Source organism: Notechis scutatus, chromosome Z (genome assembly GCF_049901735.1).
Source record: "Notechis scutatus isolate UNSWTSFEM ecotype Mainland chromosome Z, rNotScu1.2, whole genome shotgun sequence".
In the NCBI taxonomy this organism is placed as follows: Eukaryota; Metazoa; Chordata; class Lepidosauria; order Squamata; family Elapidae; genus Notechis; species Notechis scutatus.
In genome coordinates this window covers 26,715,666-26,735,043 of record NC_142025.1, presented here as the reverse complement: position 1 = coordinate 26,735,043, position 19,378 = coordinate 26,715,666, and the positions used below count along the sequence as shown (strand labels likewise).

The following is a 19,378-nucleotide window of genomic DNA, read 5'->3' as shown; positions in this document are numbered from 1 at the left end:
CAGCAGAATAGTAGCTACTGAGGAAAGACAAAGGTGGAGTATTTTTCTTTCTTTTCTTTTCTTTTTCTGCAGAGAGCTGGGACATGTCATCAAACTTTGCCCAACCAGACAGTGCAACCTAACCAGCCAAACCACAAGACACTATCACCTTTCACACCAACAGTCAATCCAGAAAAATGACAACAGCTTCTCAAGAGCTTGTGGGGAGGGATAAAGTTTCTAAAGAGAGCTCACGTTCAGTTGGATCAAGGGGCACTCATAGAATTTTAAATTATATTGTCTTTAGGCCCCCAGCACAAGCACAGACAGGAAGCTTGAATTGATTCTATAACCAAATTTATAAATTTGACAAAAGTAGAGGCATTGTAAATACAATGAACTTTGCTACCCCTGTGCAGATAGAGATGATAGACGATCAGCCTTTAAGAGTAGATCCTAAAACGCAGGCTACAGTGCTGGTGTTATTAATATTTAGAGAATATACTGAGCTTTTGCCTCTCTAAATGCCACAGAACCTTCAAGTTTCAATCTTCTTGAGTCTGCATGGCTGAAGTTTCATAACCTTGCAATGGACTGGCATAAGGGAAGTCTGATTCTCCAGATGAGCTGTTCAGAGCATTCATTGTTTGGGATAATGCTTCTGTCGCTCGTTTGATAGGCTGGGCTTTAATTGAGAGGACACTCCTCCTCCTCCACGGGACTCCTCCCTAGCATCCCCAGTTTTTGCTCAGCCTTCGTGGATATAGGCAGCTAATTTCCTTTCCCTTGGCCGGAATAGCAAAGGCTTCAAAGGAGTCAACAAAAGGTTTGCTTTTAACTCTAAACAACTCCTTTAAGGCTTTTAGTTTCAATGAGTCAAGCAGCTCCTACGATATATAACTCGAGCCAAGGGAGCTCACCGTAGTTTCAGATAATGATCTCTCGCCCCCAGGACGATCGGAGGTGATAACGCCTCAGCCGCATGACTAACAACTCACATTATGATCTTTTCAAGCTGAGCCACTACAATCGCCGCCACCCGCGCCCGACGGGAGAGGCTCCATTTTAAAGGGTCCGAGGCTTTTTCTCTCCCCTGGGAACACCATCTGGGGTGGGGGCATCAGCTCCCATCTGCCCCACTGTGCCTTTTTATTCAAGGGGAAACAGCAGTATCGACTCCCCACAAGGCGTGGAAGTGCTGCTGAGCCGATTTAACTCATTATGTGCCTAAAGAGATAACGGCTGGCGCCATTGCAGATTCACTAACCATGCGGTAGTGATCTGCATTTTATTTCTGGAACTGTGAGAGGCTTTTCTTTCCCCAAGCAGGGGTCTCCTTCCTGGAACCCGAGAGAAATCACCCTAATACATATGTGTGTGTGTATGTAGATAGATGGATGGGTGGATGGATGGATAGATAGATAGATAGATAGATAGATAGATAGATAGATAGATAGATAGATAGATAGATAGATAGATAGATAGATATTCAGATATAATTATTTTATTTTGGACCCTTATTCATTTAAGGAGGAAACTGTTGGCTTATGCCCTCACAGAATTAAACAGCAGCACCACAGCGAGCACCAAGGCCTGTGTCCGCCTGTGCAGGAAGCTGTCGCAGGCCTACATCTTATTTCAACAATTCCTCCTTTCTAGGCCTATGAGGTGTTCCTAATTTGGCTAATTCGGAAATAATAAAATTAATAACAAAATAATAATAACGATAATAATAATAATAGGAACAAGAATAAGAATTCAGTATTCTTACATAAGATTATACAAAACTGGGGAGCATTGTTTTAGGGTTTCCTGGCCATTGCTGGTTCAGGCCCCTGGGCATGCCAACCGCCCAACATTTCAGCCTCATTAACAGTAAAATTTAATAAGTGGTCACAATGGCAAGCGGCAGTAGCTCAAAAGCCATGTCAAATTCTCAAAACAAATTGAAGCATTCTAAGTGTATCTCCTAAGCAGCAGAAAAAGACGCTAACAAGCACCATAAGGTATTAGAAAAACATATGAAAAAGTTCATGTGGGAGGATGAAGAAAATTCTCAAACCTCATCTCCTCCAGGCCTACTTCGGCTCCAATCCCCCTTTGCAACCACCCCTGAATCTGTCTGTGTAATCCAGATGCAGCGCAGCTGCACAAGATCATGTAGCCCATCTAGATAGGTACAAGTGACTCAAAGTGACTCTGTGGCCACATTGCTCCAACAGTGGCCAGATTCTGTCAAGATGATGACTTACTGGAAAAGATCCCCACAAAGATGTGACTGTGGATGGAATTAGCAATACGCCAACTGATTTCTTTCATTATCTCAGCTAAGTTTTGTCTTTTTTCTTCCTCTATGTTTTGGAATCTGAGATAAAATTCTGATCTGTCCATCTCCCATCTCAGCATCCCACTTTTATCTTGTTCAACCACCATTAATCTGCCATCAATATCTCCAATCTTCTTATCTCTTTGTTTATCTTCTTCAATTTTTTGGAATCTCTCATCATATTTCATCATCATTTGTTGAATATTCTCCACCTTTTCATCAGTTTTTTCAATTTGTCTTTTCAATATTCTCTGTTCTTGCTAGTATGTTTTGAATTCCTTGCATTATCATCTGCAGTGTCACCTTTTCTTGTTCTTTTTCTTGTTGTAATATCATCTGTATTGAGCGTTGTCCTCCAGATGGTGAAGAGGAAGAAGTAGGAATTGAGGAACCAGCCGCTGTTTCCTGCTCATTTCAGACAAATTAAAATCTTCAGGTTCTTCTAGACCTTAATCCACTCATGTAGTAACCAGTTGTAATTCCAAGTAAAAATAGTGGAAAAAAAGAAGCAAGATTTAAAAAAAAGTTTCTTCAGGTTCTTGTATACCTTAATCCAATTGATTGATTAAATAGCAGTAAAAACTCAAAAAAAGGAAGAAAAAAACCATAAAAACTAAAGAAGAGAAAAAGAAATTCTTCAGGTTCTTCAACACCTTAATCCAATTAAAAAGTCTCAGGTATGAAAAGGTATACAATAAAAAGAAGCCACACAAAAGAAAAACAATGTGAAAAATAAATAATAAAAAAATACAAGAAAGGGAAAAGGAAAAAAGAAAAAAAGACTACTCCCTTTAAAAAAAAGAGATTATTGATCCTAATAATTGTCCTTTAAAATGGAACACAAAAGTAGAAATTAAACTCCAAAAGCAAAAAAAAAAAAAAAAAAAAAGACAAGGCAAGTTCCAAAAAGCCAAAGATCCGAATAGCTATTACAAAAAATAAGGAGGGGTTTGTTAAAGTAAGAAATAGCCCAGCTTAAGAAAAAAATAAAAAGAGCACACTGCACCTTATTTAGTTATCCAAGGCTTTTGTTAAGTTTTGTAACTCTGTTCTCTAGAGTCTTATCGTCTTTTTTTCTGTAAACTTCAACACCAGACTCCAGCTGCTGATAGAAACCCAGAAGAGCACCGGCAATAATACTCTCCTATGCTCTTCCCTCTATCTTATCAAACAGGCTCAAAGTCCTTGAAAAGAAGTCTCAATTATTTCTCAGTTTTGTCTGGTCGAGAGAGAAAAAGAGAAATACAATATTTCCAAGCCTCTAGTTGGCAGTGTTACAAAGTTTCCTCTGCTTTCACTTTCCCCCTCCTTTTCCAAACAAAATATAATAAAAATTAATTAAAAAGGAAAAAAGATATTTAAAAAAGACTAAAAGGGAGTCTCTAGCCTAAAATATTATAAAGTCAAAAAGGAGAAAAGATAAAAGGGAAAAAATAGGTAAAAAAAAAAAACCAGTCCAGTTTCAAAATAAAAAATAATATATAAAAAGTCCAGCAAAGAAAAAAAATATTAATTTGACTTCCTGTTTAAGATCGCCACTTAATCACTTCTGTCTAAAATTTTACAGATTCTTTCTTTTCCTTAGGGTGTCCTTTCAAATCTTAAAGTAAAGAAAAAATTATCACCAAACTAGCACACTTTCTCTTTCTATTCTCTTCCGCTTCGGAGCTGTCCCAACTTAAGCTTTAATGGCTGCCTCTTTGCCGCTGGCAAAAAGAGCTTCTCCTGGATCTACCAGGGACTTCGCTGTATCCCTGGGATCAACAGGATGAGCTCTTTACATTCACCATCTCTTCGGGACGATTTAGATCCATTTGGACCATCCAGAAGCAAAGATATCGGCAGCGATCTCAGATCTCCAAGATCGCATGCCGTATCGTCGTGACACCAGCTCCACCGTCCCTCAAGAGGCAAGTTTTTTTAACCCCAAATGTTAGATCTCAATGTGCAGAATTCACAAATTATAAAATGTTTAATAGAATTATTTATAAGGGACAATTATCGAGTCTCCCTCATATCACATTTGCTGAATATATTGCACAAGATAAGTATATTTACCAAGCTGGACCTCAGAAATGTATATAATCTCATTAGAGTTTTTTAAAAAGGACGTTAATTTTTAACAGTGTTTGATATCAGATATAGAAACTTTAAGTATATAGTAACAGTCAATTGCAGAAAAGCAAGTTCACATAGCTTTTAAAGTTCAGCTGCATACGGTGCAATAGATTCTATTCTTATGCTATTCTAATCCTATTTTTTTAAAAAATGATATGCTCTGCAAATCAATAGTGGATCTAACACCAAACTTTCATTATTTTTACTTACTCTGCAAAGCTGAATTGTGAAGGATTTTATGGAGTAAATGTTATTATCAATCAAAGAGGAATATTTGTAGGCCAGGATTGGAATGAGAAGTCCTTGGTATTCTCTGAGCTTGATTATTTTGTTGCAGACATTTACCCAAACTAAATAACATGATCAGTATTAGCAACAAGTGAGGTTTGCTCTCAATTTATGTTCTAGTCACATGCTTGTCATTGTTGGTGGAATGGTCTTAGAGGTTGTTTGGTTAGGCTGCTTACTGTTAGCTTGTTTGGCAATTTCTTGATTGGGGTACTAGTTACTTCTTGATTAGCCGATGTCCGATATTAACTTTGATGTTAATCTATGCTCATCTGGATATTGATTGCTGGTAGGATAATGTTTTGGTCTCTTTATTCCCTTTTTGGCTTATTGATTATCTCTTTTGAATGGTACGTAGATGTTGTTTATGACTATGTGTCTTTTGATGACCAGTTTGTTAGAGTACCAGGCTTCCAGGAATTCTCTAGTGATTTTGGACTTGACTTGGTTCAGAATAATCACATTTTCCAGTTGAAACTATGGTTAAGTCTGTCCATGTGTTGTGAAATTAAAAAGTTTTCATTATGTCTTTTGACTGCTAGCTTGTATTCATGGTTGTGTTCTGCTAATCTTCTGCCTGTTTGTCCTACATAATGTCTGTTGTAGACTGAATATTGTAGATGACTCCTGTTTTTTCTTTTGAGGCTGCTGTATCTTTTGATTTACTCAGGATGTTTTAGAGAGCTTTAGTTGGTTTGTGTGGTCCATTAAACCCATGTGGTTGTAATATTCCCTCAGTGCCCGAGAATCTGACAGCCCACTCCACTAGAAGTGCTTTTACTTCTGCCGCCTGGACTACCCAGGCATCTCTTGAGGAAATCTGCAGGACAACTACCTGGGTGTCCTCTTCGCTGCTTATATGGCACTATTGCCTGGATTCCTTTGCTTCTGCTGAAGCTATATTTGGACAGAGGGTACTACAGAAGGTTGTCCCACAGTCGGAGTAAGTGGACCAGATGATGGCCCTCCCGTGGACATGCAGGCATTGGTATGTCCCATTCCTGGACTCTCAGCGCAGCATGGATGAGAATGGGTGTTCGTATAATTAGCAGAGAATGCCCTTTCTATCTACATTGCAAAAGTCCAGTCCCACCCTTATGCGTTTGGTCTTGGTGGTGGTGGGGTGAATTTATTTTCGCGACATGTTACGTCTGTCAAGCATCTTCGCCTAAAAGCTGGGGAGCCAACCAGGGGCTGGCTTTTTATATAGTGGCAGACTCAGCTCTATGACATTAGAGGGAGGAGTCATATCCCATTCCTGGGCTCTCTTACAGCATAGATATAAAGGGCGTTCTCAGATAATTATACCAACGCCCTTATCTCCACATCATGAAAGCAACCAATCCACCTCATCTCGATAGGCAGACTCATCCCCCCCCAAAGATGAGTCCCATCACTGTTGTATCATCTGCAAATTTGGCAATAGTATTACTAGCATGAGTGGGAATGCAGTCATGTACATAAAGAGTATAGAGTAAGGGACTCAACACATAACACTGTGGTGTACCAGTGTTAAGAATAAGGTTGAAGAGATAATTACCTAATATGACCCTCTGAGAGCGTCCAGACAGGAAATCCATAATCTAAAGACAGATTAAATAAAAAAGTCCAAGATCCATAAGTTTAGACACTAGTCCATGTGGAAGTATTGTGTTAAATGAGAGCTAAAATCTACAAAAAGCATCCTCAAGTAGGAAGGTGTTCCAAATGAATCAGAGCAGCGTGAAGAGTGATGGCTATAGCATCCTCTGTAGATGTATTTCTTCTGTATGTAAACTGTTGTTTATCAAATGTATGTGGAAGACCAGAAATGATGTGCTGACAGACCAAATTTTCAAAGCACTTCATGATGATAGGAGTGAGTGCCACTTGTTTGTAATTGTTGAAGTTATTGATGGGAAACTTCTTTGGTAGCAGAACAATGGTGGAAGCCTTCAAACAAGATGGAATAGTGGACTGGGATGAAGACTGATTGAAGATACTGGTAAAGACTCCAGCCAACTGATCAGCACAGTCTTTAAGCACTCACCCAGAGATACCATCAGGACTGTCAGCCTTTCTAGGGTCCACAGCTCTCAGAATGCTCCTCACCTCCTGTTCCTTTACAATGAAGTGGAGGCTACACTGGGCTGGTGACTGTATTTTAGCTGTCTCTGATGTCTCCACTTCAAAGCAAGCAAAGAAATTATTCAGCTCCTCTGCCAATGAAGCATTCCCCTCAGCAGAGATGACATTGGTTGGTTGATGGTTGGTAATTTGTTGAATCCCTTGCCACACCTGCCTCAAGTTATTACTATAAAAATTATCCTCAATCTTAGTCTTGGCCTTCCGAATACCTTTCTTCAGACTAGGTCTGGCAATACTATATCTTGCCTCACCACCGTACCAAAAGGCCTTGGTCCTGTCATGCAAGAGGCTCTGGACTTCCTTGGTCATCCAGGACTTCTGATTGGGATAGATCCTAATATGTTTATCCACAGTGATAGTATCTGTTCAGTGTTTGATATAGCGCAGAACAGCTGCAGTGTGCTCCTCTACATCGAAGTGTTTATTGGGCAGAGAGGCATCTCCACTCCATCAAGGCAGAGCATATTTCGGGATTGACCAACATACAACCAGGCTGGTTGAGCACAGCCACTATCAACCATTCCGAGTGGCACCTGCACCTGAGCCTCTTCCAGGAGATGTCGGATCAGTTCGACCAGCCAATCCTGGATCTCTTTGCCTCGCCATTAAAGAACCAACTGCCAAGATTCTATTCGAGGCTCCCAGCTCAGGGAATGGAGGGAATCAATGCTCAATGCTGCCCTTGGCCCAGGAGCCACCTCTACGTCTTCCCTCCCCTTCCTTTAATACCCAAGGTAATCAAGAAGTTGTTAGGGGAGAGGGCAGAAATACTGCTTCTGGCTCTGTACTGGCCAAGACGCCCGTGGTTTGCGGGCCTGATCAGCCTTTCAATTGCCAACCCATGGATGATTCCTCTGGACAGGGTCTCCCTCAGCCAGGGCCCCATAGAACATCCGGAGCTGCAGTGGCTCCAATGGCCATCTGGCACTTGAGCGGAGACTTCTGAAAGGTGAGGAATTCTCCAACAAGGTTATCGAGACTATCCAGGCTGCTGGATGTCTGTCCACTAATCACATCTATAACACCACTTGGAAGAACGTCTGCAAGTGGTGTGACAGGACTAAAATAGACCCCACCTCAGCATTGATGGCGAACGTACTGGACTTTCTCCAGAAGAGGTTGGACAGAGGGCTGCCCCCGAATATTCTTTGTAGGCAGGTGGCGGCTCTAGCTTCAGTTCTCCTGCAGGAATCTAGAGTCTCTCACACATCATCGAGAGTATGCAGTTTCCTCTGAGGGGCCACTAATTTAAAACCTCCTGTGGTCTATAGACACCCCACCTGGGACCTTAACAAGGTTCTCAAGGTGCTTACCAAACCATAATTTGAACCCTTAAGAAATACCAGCCTCCACCTCCTTACTTACAAGGGGATTTTCCTTGTAGCAATCACCTCAGCAAGGAGGATATCAGAGTTGGCTGCCCTGTCATGGGGGAAGATCTATGCATCTTCCACTCTGACAGGGTGGTTTTATGGTTAGACCTGGCCGCTATCCCCAAAGTCAATTCCTTTTTCCATTGTGCACAGCAATTAGTTCTACCCAACTTCTGTCCAAGGCCAGCACATGCTTTGGAGAGACAGTGGCATTCTTTAGACATGCAAAGGGCCCTCCGCATTTATATCAGCAGAACTGCTCCTAACAGGAAGACGGAGGCCTTCTTTGTCTCATTCCAACCATCCACGTTGGGCAGAAAAGTCACAGCTTCGACGGTGGGCAGATGGCTTCGGGTGACGATTGCAAAGTTGTATGAACTGCAGACCTTACCGGTGCCCAGAGAAATCATGGCATACTCCATCAGGAGTGTGGCCACATCAGCGGCTTGGGCGACACAAGCCTCCATAGAAGAAATTCGTAGAGCGGTGACCTGGTCGTCACTGTCGCCCTTTATCAGACATTAGAGACTGGACACCTTTGCCTCAGCAGAGGCTACTTTTGGCAGCCATGTCCTGCAGCAAATTAATACAGTGACAGAGACTCCAAACCAGACAGAGACTCTCCTGTAGGACACGCCAGCTTGGGTATGTCCCTCGTCCGGATGCTCAGAACAGCATACTGGAATAAGAGCGTTGGTTCTTACCTGATGCACCCATTCTCTGGGTGCTGTGATGAGCATCCATCTCCACCCAGATGACAATCTGGGTCTGGGTCTGGTACTGATCAAGAACTGAAAGAGCAATGGTGAACTGAACAAACAATTATGTAACCTACCACTTCGACTTCAGGAAAACTGGGGGCAAGTATCAAGGAGGTGGGTCAGAACTTTGCTCAGCCTATCGAGCAGCAAGACAGAAACATTACCCTCATCTGGATGCTCATCACAGCACCCAGAGAATGGACATATCAGGTAAGAACCAATGCCCTTTCTAATTTGGAACCTAAAGGAACAAGCTAAGAGATCAAAATAACCCACAGAAGAGCATGCAAGGCAAGTTCCTCTCCCCAGGATGTGTTGGATCAAAGGCTTGAAAATCATAATAGTCATTTACAGCCAAATCAAATTCACTCTACAAATCCAAAACAACAAATAGAGGAAAATCCAGAAATGCTGTCATATTCTTTCTCAGGCAGCTTTTAAACTGTGAAAGGCTATTGGTTCACTTGAAAAAGATTGACTGACTCTCATCCAGGAGAGACTGAACATATCCTTCTTTGTTTCAAACATATGTTCCAATCCAGCTCCTGAGTCAGTCAACTTTCTAAAGTTATTTCACATCATGGGTTTTCTCCCCAGCATCCTCTCTCAAAACTTCCCAGATAAGAGAATTTTTAAACAGACAGTCCTAGTTATTAGTGCTCAAACCAACATGAAATTAAACCAATTAAAAATAGATCCCTTAATTGGTTGGCTAAGAAACTATTTTTCAACCTAAAAAATACCTGGCACTGAGCACAATATGATATTGTGATAACATGTCCTGGGTATGAAATAATAGTAAAGACTTTATCTGTTGCAGATATTTTTCATGTGCTTCTTAACTGCAAATTATATTGTAGGAAATATAAAAATTCTGTAAAAAATACTGAATGGCATTTTTAAAATCCAATAGCACTATTGGAATTTGTATCTTTGATGAAAGTTACTTTGGGCTAAGAAACAACAAATGAATTCAGACAGGAAGAAAGAAATTTAAGTCTTTTTTTCAGTTCTATTGAAAATCTTGTTCTAGAGAATTATTTGTTCTACTTTTATTATAGTGCTGGACCCAAGGGAGACAACATTTATGAATGGAGGTCAACTATTCTTGGACCTTCAGGTTCTGTATATGAAGGAGGAGTTTTTTTTCTTGATATCACCTTCTCTTCAGATTATCCATTTAAACCACCAAAGGTAAGAGGGAAAAGTAAAATTAACATGGTTGTCATATCTAATTACATAGAAATTATTGGGTTTAAGTTAATTATAAATAACTTGCTTCATAAATTTCAATTAGACTAAATCATTAGTAATTTAATATGGATCACACTTTGTCAATACTTTACAAACTACATTAATATAATTTAGGGAAAACAACTGTAACTCCAAGTTCCTTTTTTTTGTAGAAACCAGACAATTCTCTTATTATAATTTCTAAAAATAGGAACATTTCCCACTATTTTGAGTCAGCACATATTATAATAAACATGATGTTAATCTAAAAACTTGAATATCACTGTTTATGATAAATAAAATTGCCCCATGTTTCCTTCTTTTGGCATGTTTTATAAACCATAATGAAAGTTTTATACTTGATTTGTCTGAGATAGGGAGCCATTTATCACACATAATGTCTTCAAATTTTAGTTACTATTACAATAATTCATGGACTTCAGTAGATACTAATCACTTTCAGATTTTATCTAATTATGTTTAAACTCCCCCTCCCCCTCCCACATGGATTGATTAGTTACTTGATATTTGATGAAAGCATTATTTTGTCTTTATTTAGTTGCATTGACTTTCTGCCCTTCTCTCTCTCTCTCTCTCTCTCTCTCTCTCTCTCTCTCTCTCTCTCTCTCTCTTTTTCTCTCTTTCCCCCTCCCTCCCTCCCTCCATCTCCCTCTCCATATGCACAAACTCAGAAAACCTTTTAGTTCCTTTTTTCCCACTCACATTGTTTTTTGTTCATTTTTTTCACTTATTTTTTTCTTCATATATTTTTATCAAAATTGGATAAATTTTGATTTTTCAAAGTTATCACAGCCTATGCACTGAAAATATGACTAATATATAAAATATAACCCTTTTCCAGGTTACATTTCGGACAAGAATTTATCATTGTAATATTAACAGCCAAGGAGTGATTTGCTTGGACATTTTAAAAGACAACTGGAGCCCAGCATTAACAATATCCAAAGTCCTTCTCTCCATCTGTTCACTTCTTACAGACTGCAATCCTGGTAAGACAAAATATGTTGTAATTTAGCTTTATGATGGCTGTAGGATTATTTTTTGTTTCTAACTTTAAAAAGTGAAAGTAGCTCTCTAAACCTAATTGATCAAGAAATACCATATTAAAATAACTTATAGTATTTAGTTACATGAATTAACAGAATTTGTTGCATTCCACTATTTAATATCCAAGAATATATTTTCATAACTTACTAGCAGAAATAACTAATTAGAAATAAATACATAAGGTATTTGAGAAAAACATACTGTAGCAGCCCTGAACGTGGTCACCTGAGACCACCCTATTTTTGGAAATCCAGGCTGTCTAAGGAATGATTGCCAGCCGTGGTGGAGGCTTCCCTTCAGGCAATCCTCCTCTTTCCCCTCCTTCTCCTCTCGCAACCACCTGGCCAGCTATGGTGGGGCCAGGAAGGTGCGCAACTGCCAGGAGACCTTCCTTAAGCAAGAAGCTACCTGCCTCGCGTGCACCTTTGCTACGCTTTGGCTGGGCCCGGCCGCTCGCTTGAGGAGGATTTCCCCATGCGTGAAAACACCCTCCCGGCCCTGCCACAGCCAGCCAGGGGGTCACGAGAAGAGAAGTAGGGGAAGGGGGAGGAGAGTCGCCCGAAGGGAAGCCTCTGCCGCAGCTGGCGATTGTTTCTCAGCCAGCTTGGATTTCCAAAAAGAAGGTCTCAGGTGACCATGTTCAGGGCTGCATAGAGGAATTCATTCAATACCTGATGGACAAAGTTGCTTGGATTCATTCCCAGTTGGTGCAGATCTATGCAAGATGCCTGGGGAAAGGTATTTTCTGGTTATCTGGGAACAACTGTTGAACCTGATGAAATGGACACGGTCCTCAATGCAGTCAGTCCAACAATCTGTCAATTAAACCCTTATCTCTCCTGATTAGCAAAAGACTCCAGGGTCATGGTTGCCAAGTGGATTCAAGTAATGATAAACTCTTTACTGCAGGAGGATGTTCCCAGGACTTTTAAGGAGGGCATGGTTTGTCCTTCCTCAAAAAAACCATCCCCTGATTCTATCTGACAATTTTCATCCAGTTTCCCACCTTCCCTTATCCAGAAGGGAGGTCATGTTACAAGTTTTGTTGTCCAGTCAGCCATGTTTGGTTGTCCTTTCTTGACTGTCTTTTCTGCTATGGTGCCAGCACTGTGAAATCTTATCCCCTAAGATGAGGTTGGTTCTATTACGAATCTTTCAGATTAACATGTTACTATGTCCTTAGAAATAGGTGAGTATTTTTATGTCTCTTCTATTATTCTTGTTTTAGATCAGCTTTTTTTAGTATTTTAATGTATTTATAAACTGTTTTAGCTCAGCGCCAATGTCTGTAAGATGGTTCGGCAATATAAATTGGTTTCATTAGTTAATTAATCAATCTTAAACTGAATTTGAATTTTGGGTCAGAATTAGCTTGAAATATGAAAAGTGGTTGACTGTTATTTTCTTTGCAGCTGATCCCCTGGTTGGAAGTATTGCTACTCAATATATGACAAATAGAGCGGAGCATGACAGAATGGCCAGGCAGTGGACCAAGAGATATGCAACATAGGAAACTGCTGAAGAACATGCTGGACCTTACAAGCACATTCACTAAGTGCATCCATAACCCTCCAGTTTGATTTTTATTAATTTTTATTAAATTTTGAAATATTTTGTGATAGGGTTGATTATACTTCTCCTTTCCCTTTTATTATTTTATTTTATTTTTCTGCTGAACTTGAAAAGTGCATCTTTTTAATACGTATACCTTTTTAATCCGGTAACTCAAATACAGATACGGAATTTGGTTACAGTGCAAGGAATGTTGAATCTATAATAGTATAGAACAGTGGACCCCAATCTGTCCAACTGTATGGACCAGCAATGGGGGGGAAGAGGGGATGGTTTTGTATGTCTGCACATTGCTTGTACAAATGCAGCTGTAGGTGCTCACACACTTACGCAGCCTGGTTCCCAACAAGCCACAGGTCAGCAGCAGTCTTGGGGTCGGGGACCCCTTGTGTAGAGCTTTGTCACAAAGCTTTATAGTAATGTACTTTTTCTTTTGTGTGTTTGAGAAAAGCAAGCACACTCAGAACTACATATTGTTTCTACTTAAGTGTAGTATTTAGATTTTTTTATTGAAGTCTTTAAGGGTAGATGCATGTTACTGGGAACAGGTTTTCTATAAAAAGCATAAAATCAAGAACCACTGTGGATTATTAAGACTATGTTTTAACACAAAGCTACTGGTTGAACCACAGATATGTATATCTTATATATAAAAAGTTTCTGAGGGTCCTGCCACTTTTGATTACAGATTAGTTGATATAAACTTGTATTAATAAAACACTCAATAAAAACACTGTGACTAATAATATGCAGTTTCTGCTCCACATGGAATAGAGTAAATTGGCCCTGGATTTAACTAAAGGATTTTTCATTTGTTCTTTCTTCTAAGCTACTCATTTTGGAAAAGAAAACTTTAGTGTTGGCATTTGTAGACTCAAAATAGAAAATTTTATTGCATAAGCAAATTCTTAAATGTATTCTTTTTTAATCATCTTTGATAAAGCTGATCATCTTTTCTTATAGTGTTGCTTAAAAATCTGAGAATTCTTTAGAATTTTCAATATTTGTTATTTATTCAGTTAAACAAATGTGTCAAAAGCATTATACTTGCTCATTTATTGAGGAAAATGATCCAAAACTATATGATTGTGTGTAAAAAAGGTATCTGATTATCAGTTCATTTGAAATGGAAATTAGACTCATTGTATCAGTCAATGGGATGATAATAAGGCATGAGTGCTACTTTATTTAAAGAACAGAAATTTGGGTATTCACTGTTAAAGCTTGATCTTCACTGGGAGATTTAGGAGTGTGTGTCACAAACAAAGAAAATTTGTGAATATTAAAAATATTTTTGATATTGTTCATATGGGCAAAGGTTAAAAAACTATTTCCAAAGAATAGGAGTGTACCAGTCCACTATCAGACAGATGTATAAATGCAGGCCATTCAACATCACTATTACCCTTATCAGGAATAGTCAACCAATTGCAACAAGAGCAATGTATGTAACAGTCAGGGGAATCTCAAAGGTCCCCGGGAGAAGAAAATGAAGGCCTCTCTTGCATTGTAAAATATCAATACCAACTGTAGAATACCAAAATATAATAGTGTGCGTGTCAGAGTTACAAGGTAAAAGCCACTATCCCACCAAAAAAACATTGCTGCCTGTCTACAAAATGTGAGTAAGCCAGAGGCTATTAGAAGAATGTTCTGTGGATTATGAAACCAAAATAGAATATTTTGGCTTGAATGAAAAGCATGTTTCATGAAAGTAAATCTATAGGAGAAGAAGAGGCAGTCTGAGTTAAGAGAGTCTAGAATCAATTCCATCTCCACAGCTTCTCCAAGGTCAATCCCCCTTGGATTTTGTTATGTCTTATTTAGCACTTATATTGTGCTGATCATTAGTTGACTAGATTTTTGTGTTTACTCTTAAGCAATGTCTTCTATCCTTTGCACCTGATAAATAGTTATTCCTGCATAAGAGGTTTATCTCATATGTGACAGAAGATGGTCGCTCTATCAAGGTTTAAGGCTGCTTTCTTAAGTCTGGATCAGGATGGCTTGCCATCATTATTGGTTCTATTAATTGGCATTTCAAATTCCCAGAGGTTGTGGGAGGAGCTGCTGACTGCTTATGAAGGAAGCAGAAAAGAAAGAGGCAGTTTGAATTGCTTCCCTTGCATTTCAAATTCCCAGAGGTTGTGGGAGGAGCTGCTGGCTGCTTCTGAAGGAAGCAGAGGGTGAGTAGAAAAGAAAGAGGCAGTTTGAATTGATTACATTGCATTTCAAATTCCCAGATGTTGTGGGAGGAGCTGCTGGCTGCTTCTGAAGGAAGAAAAGGGTGAGTAGAAAGGAGAAAGATAGCAGCCCACGTGCTTAACGGCGCACGAATCATATAACTATAAACCAAGAATACCAATAAGACCTTTAGGGTAAGTGCTCCTGAGATTGTGATTTTATTTTATTTCAAAATGACCGTCTTAGTTCAGTGTAATACTTGTTTTACAGCTGTCTTTCGTAGTACTCTTTTCAAACTTGGATACTGTCCTCTTTGTAAAAAAAATTACCAGTCTACATGGACAGATTACCTATCTAGAATCTCTAATCTGTGCTCTCCAAGCAGAAATTAGGTGCCCAATCCAGCCATCTATTGAGGTGCCATGCTACCAGCCCCCACTACCACAAAGATCCTACAGGAAAAGGGCAGTATGGACAACCGTGGGATCTGGCAGGGTGAGAGCTGTGGACCATAAACCCAAAGCTTTCGCTGTGTCCCAGCATAACAGATACAGTGCCCTTGCTGACCTTAATAGGGACATGAAAGTGACAGGTCAAGGTAGTTGTGATAATGATAACTCAAGTAAACCAGGAATCATGGTCCTAGAAGAAGAACTTACTTTGGAAAGGAGAAAGTGTGAATCAGGTATTACGCACCAGTCACACAAGAAGAGCAAGGCATCCAAAAAGAGAAGCCACCTTCTGGTCGGGGACTCAATTGTAAGGGATGTAAATTTAGGAAAGGATATTGACGTTTTGAAAGAGGTCAGGTGTCTACCAGGTGCTACTGCCAGCAGAGACAAGAAGGGTATTCTTAAGATAGTCAAGAATGCCAGCAAGGACTGTGATGTTGATGCTATTATACATCTTGGTACAAATGATCTATCCCAGAAGGATGTACTCTCTGTTCAGAAAGACTTCCAGAGCTTCGGGTATGAATTTAGTATTATGGGTTGTAGGCTTATCTTTTCAGAGGTTCTACCAGTATACAAGGAACAAAAAGGGAAAGGGCAGCGTGTAGCAGAGTTTAATGTGTGGCTAAAGGAGTGGTGTAAAAGGGAAGGCTTTGGTTTTATTAGTCATGATGTCTGCAGCTGGTCCAATGAAAAACTGTACAAAAGAGATGGTTTGCATCCATCAAAGAAAGGGACTGAGTTACTTGGCATTAAATTCACAGATTTCCTGGATAAACATTATCTTCATTAACGACTTAGATGAGGGAATAGAAAGGGAAGTTACCAAATTTGCAGATGATACTAAGCTGGCAGGAATAGTTAACACCCAAGAAGATAAGCTCAAGATCCAGATGGATCTTGACAGACTAGAACACTGGGCCATATCTAACAAAATGAAATTCAATGTAGAGAAAAGTAAAGTCCTACACTTAGGCAAGAAAAACCAAAAGTACACATATAGACTGGGTGAAATCAGGCTCAATAGCAGTAACTATGAGAGGGATCTTGGAGTTTTAGTGGACAACCAGCTAAATATGAGCCAGTGTGCAGCAGCAGCCAAAAAAGCTAATGCAATCCTAAATTGTATTAACAGAGGGATACAATCAAGATCAAGGGAAGTACTAATACCACTTTATAAAGCCTTAGTAAGACCACACCTAGAGTGCTGCATCCAGTTTTGTTCACCGCATTATAAAAAAGATGTTGAGACTCTAGAAAAAGTACAGAAAAGAGCAACCAAGATGATTAGAGGACTGGAGGCTAAAACATACAACGAGCAGTTGCGGGAACTGGGCTTGGCTAGTCTAGTAAAGAGAAGGACCAGGGGAGATATGATAGCGGTCTTCCAATATTTGAGGGGCTGCCACAGGGAGGAAGGGGTCAAGCTATTTTCTAAAGCGCCTGTAGGCCAGACAAGGAATAATGGATGGAAACTGAACAAGAAGAAATTTAACCTGGAATTAAGGAGAAACTTTCTGACAGAACAATCAACGAATGGAACAGCTTGCCCTCAGAAGTTGTCGGAGTGCCATCACTTGAGACTTTCAAGAAGAGATTGGACTGCCATTTGTCAGAAATGGTGTAGGGTCTCCCGTTTGGGCGGGAGGTTGGACTAGATGACCTACAAAGTCCCTTCCAACTCTGATTATCTGTTATCTGTTAATTCTTAATTGTATGTAAATTATACAGGAAAATGGCAGAGTATCTGTCCTTAAACTAAAGATCCAGAGAAAGTGGGTGATGCAGCAAGACAATGACCCAAAACACATGTGGTAGAATCAAAGAACGTTAAAGCAGAAGTTAAAGTTAAAATGTTTTGGAATGGCCAAGTCAAAGTCCTGATCATAATCTTACAGAAATGAAGTGTGCAGTTCATATAAGGAAGCTCACCAGTATCCAATTTGAAGCTGATTTGGGAAGGAGGAATGAGTTTAAATTTCTCCAAGTCAATGTGCAAGATTGATCATCACTTATCAGAAATAATTGCAGTTATTGCTTCCCAAAAGGGTATCCCAGTTACTGACAGCAAAGGTTCATGTACTTTTGCCACACATAAATCTATAGCTTTGGATGATTGTTCTCAAATCAATGAACAACTAAGTTTTTGACTCATTTATTTAATTTTAATTTATATAATTTAGCACAATATTGGAAATTCAAAAGGATTTAGAAACTTTTAAACACCACTATATATAACCAAAAATATATCAGCAAGATTTAGCATCTTAGCCGTCTGTTATTTTACATGCTTTAACTGACAAGTTGCTATTCTAAAATGCAAGTAAGTATACAAGCACAGGATTATTTTAACTGAAATACGGTATCTGATTAGCATTTAGAAACATTGGTATATAGAAATATTGCTGTTGTATCACCTATGTTTATTAACTTGGAAAAAACTTCATCATAAAATCTATAGTATGAGTTTTTAAATAGGGAATATAGCAAAATATTGCTCAAAACAGAAACCATTTCATGCCAATTAAAGGAAAGTAACCAGAAAGATATACTCATTATCTTTTCCATACACCTGTGTATTTATTTAGAGATCAAGGAAAGAGATATACATCTCCAAGAAATACTTATGTCAAGTAGGTGAAACCACACCTGTCATTTAATGCCTTCTGCTATATTATATTCTACATGTCACATATATGCTAAATGGTGGGTTAATTCAATAATCACAAATCAACTATCCCAAATAGTGGGGTAAGATTATTATCACATAATAAATGGTGATGAAATTCTGTCAGTTACCTTTTCTGTATATGGTAGTAACTGTGCTCAGTACCATTCAAATAGAGGACTGATGTGTTTAAATGTTTTGCTTACATAAACTATATTCAGGTTTTCCCTCTGCATTGTTTTTAAAGCAACACTTAATAATTATCCTATGCAATTATATAAAACAAATATGACCTAAACCATTCCATCATGTATTGTATAAATATATATCTGCACTGATGGAGTCACTGAAGCAGTCGGTGTGAGCTTAAATGGACCCCGGGAGATGGTAGAGTACAGGAAGGCCTGGAGGAACGTTGTCCATGGTGTCGCGATGGGTCAGACACGACTTCACGACTAACAGCAACAACATAACTGCTCAGAACTGACCATCAAGCTACTTTTAGATATGCTGAACTAGAAGAAAATATTTTCTTCCAAGACAGAGTGTGTATCATGATTTGTAAAATATATGTTCCAGTGCTAATATTCAAACTGACATTGTTTTCTGAAATTTAATTTCACAGTATTGGCTCACCCAAGAACTGCAATTGTGCAAATATTTATTTGGTAACATACTTCACTGAACTCAGGAATTTCAATTTTCCCAGGTCACAATGGAATTTCATATTAAGTAAGATTATTTTAGAAATTGTAAGGAGCATGTGTGACAGTGCTTTGTTATTTATATACTTATTAAAACAAAAACATGTATTTGACTCTGTTTAAATATATACTGTATGTTTAGCTTCTTTCTATGAAGTTTGATTTCAAAGGAAAAAATATTTTATTTGCCATTTTACATGCACAATGTTAGTTATAAAAAAGCAAAGTATAATATTCAGGAATATCTGTGCATATAAAATTTTGAATGATTTAAGTAATCGACATTTAAAATATCTAGATCATTGTCATTTTACTCTTGTAAATTACCAGCATGCACTATGGAATAGCGTTAGGAAAGAATAATGCATTTTTAAATATTTCAGCTGTATTAGTTCTCAGTATTTATACTTGCTTTTCAAAAGACCATTTTTATCTCTTATATATTACTATAAACACAAACAACAGATTTACAAGTCAGGTTTTCACAATTCATCCCTATTCTTCCATTATTTGATGTGAAGATTA

General features: G+C 38.9%; 1 protein-coding gene across 2 annotated transcripts in view; it reads left to right on the top strand.

Moving 5' to 3' along the window:
- UBE2E2 (ubiquitin conjugating enzyme E2 E2) overlaps positions 1–13,585 on the top strand; it is a 119,750-nt gene extending 106,165 nt beyond the window's left edge. For both annotated transcript variants that reach the window (XM_026685716.2, XM_087948055.1), the window contains exons 4-6: positions 10,034–10,166; positions 11,068–11,215; positions 12,686–13,585. In XM_026685716.2, the coding sequence (XP_026541501.1) occupies positions 10,034–10,166; positions 11,068–11,215; positions 12,686–12,783 (379 nt within the window). In that variant the 3' untranslated portion in view covers positions 12,784–13,585. The remainder of the gene's footprint in view (positions 1–10,033; positions 10,167–11,067; positions 11,216–12,685) is intronic.
- Positions 13,586–19,378: the final 5,793 nt, after the last annotated feature.